General features: G+C 61.1%; 1 protein-coding gene across 1 annotated transcript in view; it reads left to right on the forward strand.

Moving 5' to 3' along the window:
* The window catches only part of ZFPM1 (zinc finger protein, FOG family member 1), a 28,116-nt gene extending 27,759 nt beyond the window's left edge, over positions 1-357 (forward strand). The window contains exon 10 of the mRNA XM_004704745.2: positions 24-357. Within this exon, the coding sequence (XP_004704802.2) occupies positions 24-235 (212 nt within the window). The 3' untranslated portion in view covers positions 236-357. The remainder of the gene's footprint in view (positions 1-23) is intronic.
* The last annotated feature ends 1,248 nt before the right edge of the window (positions 358-1,605 follow it).

The raw sequence follows: 1,605 nt of genomic DNA on the forward strand, positions 1-1,605 counted from the left end.
CGCCTCCCCGGCCGCTGCTCCAGCCCACAGCCTGTCGCCGGGGCCACAGCCGCGCACACCCCCAGCGCACACGGACAAGGGCGCACAGGCCACAGGCAAGGGGCCCCTGGCGCCGGCGCCCAACAGCAACCAGCGGTACTGCCGCCTGTGCAACATTAAGTTCAGCAGCCTGTCCACCTTCATTGCCCACAAGAAGTATTACTGCTCCTCCCACGCAGCTGAGCATGTGAAGTAACAGGGCTGCCGCCCAGAGGGCTAGGACGCCCCCAGCGTTGCCCTCCAAACTCGGCAGCTGAGGACTGCTGGAGCACGCACACCTGGACCTTGGCACTTAATAAAGACGTTCAGTTTGATGAGCATCGTGGTGGATGGGCCTCGTTCTCTGGGTAGAGAGGCAGGGGGACCCAGGAGCCGGACTCGGCCAGCCCTGGGCACCCAGCACTGTCTGTATGGGGGTGCCGGATCATGTGGGGGGCAGGGTGTCCATGGTCAGCACCACCCCTGGTGCTCAGGCCAGTGGGCCAGAAGGGATCAGTCTGAGGCCCCACATGCCCGGGACCACTGAAATGGCGGCAGCTGCTTCCCTCCAAGGCCAAACCAGAAACACAGGCTGTGCCACCGGATACTAAGGGCTTAGTCACAGCTGCCACCAGCCCCTCCATCCTGCTCGGACCCAAGTGGCGCCTGTCCACTGTTGGATCTCAGGTAAGGCCTGGGAGGGTACAGAGGATGGAACCTGGGGCCACAGGGGTGGCAAGGGGGTGGGGCTGGGCTCAGAGCAGAGGCCAGTGAGCCACACATGGTCCCCAGAGCTTTCTTGACAGTTAGGGACCAGCTCCTGACCAAGAGACAGCATCCCAGGAAGGCAGGTGGGCATGGCCGGCATGGGTGCTCCCAGGCCGGTGCAAAGAATGTGGCACCAGCCTGGAGAAAACTAGGTTGTCATCCTGCCCTGAGCTTGTGGGTAGGCAGTCAGCTGCTGTGCCCACAGCCACTCTGCAGTCCAGCTCGGGTCAGAGGCAGCCCAGGTGGGTTGGGCGGAGCAGCCCTAGTGGAGATGTGCTCCTCGTTTGCATTGTCCTGCATGGATTTGCATAGAGAGCCCGCCCTTGCCTGGGCCCCAGGTTATCCTGATTGCAATCACAGGGAGTCTGCAGAGCAGGTGTCAGGGACCCCAGGGATGCGGAAACCCCGGGCTCCCTGTGGGAGACACCTCCATGTCACACTATCACGTGTAACAGCAAGGCACATGCCACGCTCCCTGGCGGGCCCCTGTCCACCCCTGCAGACAGGGGTGAGGAGGGGTGGCCTCCGATCGCTCAGAGCTCAGCACACAAGGCAGAAGCCACCCTGTGACGCCCACCTCTGGCCAGGCTGTGTGAGTGGTCACTCTGCACAGTGTCCATGCTGCCTGAACCCCAGGATACTGAAGAGACAAAGGTAAGGTGACCAGATGTCCTGCTTTTGGCGGGACTCCTGATTTTGAACAATTTGTCCCGCGGCGTTTTTAAAAAGTCCCAATTTTTGGAAAGAATGCACGACAAGCTAGGGTATACGGTTTTCGGCTGCCATGTGGCTATTTCGCCAGGATATGAGTTTTATCCA

This window comes from Echinops telfairi, unplaced genomic scaffold (genome assembly GCF_000313985.2).
Source record: "Echinops telfairi isolate 266 unplaced genomic scaffold, ASM31398v2 ScPeMD7_2291;HRSCAF=2852, whole genome shotgun sequence".
Classification (NCBI taxonomy): Eukaryota; Metazoa; Chordata; class Mammalia; order Afrosoricida; family Tenrecidae; genus Echinops; species Echinops telfairi.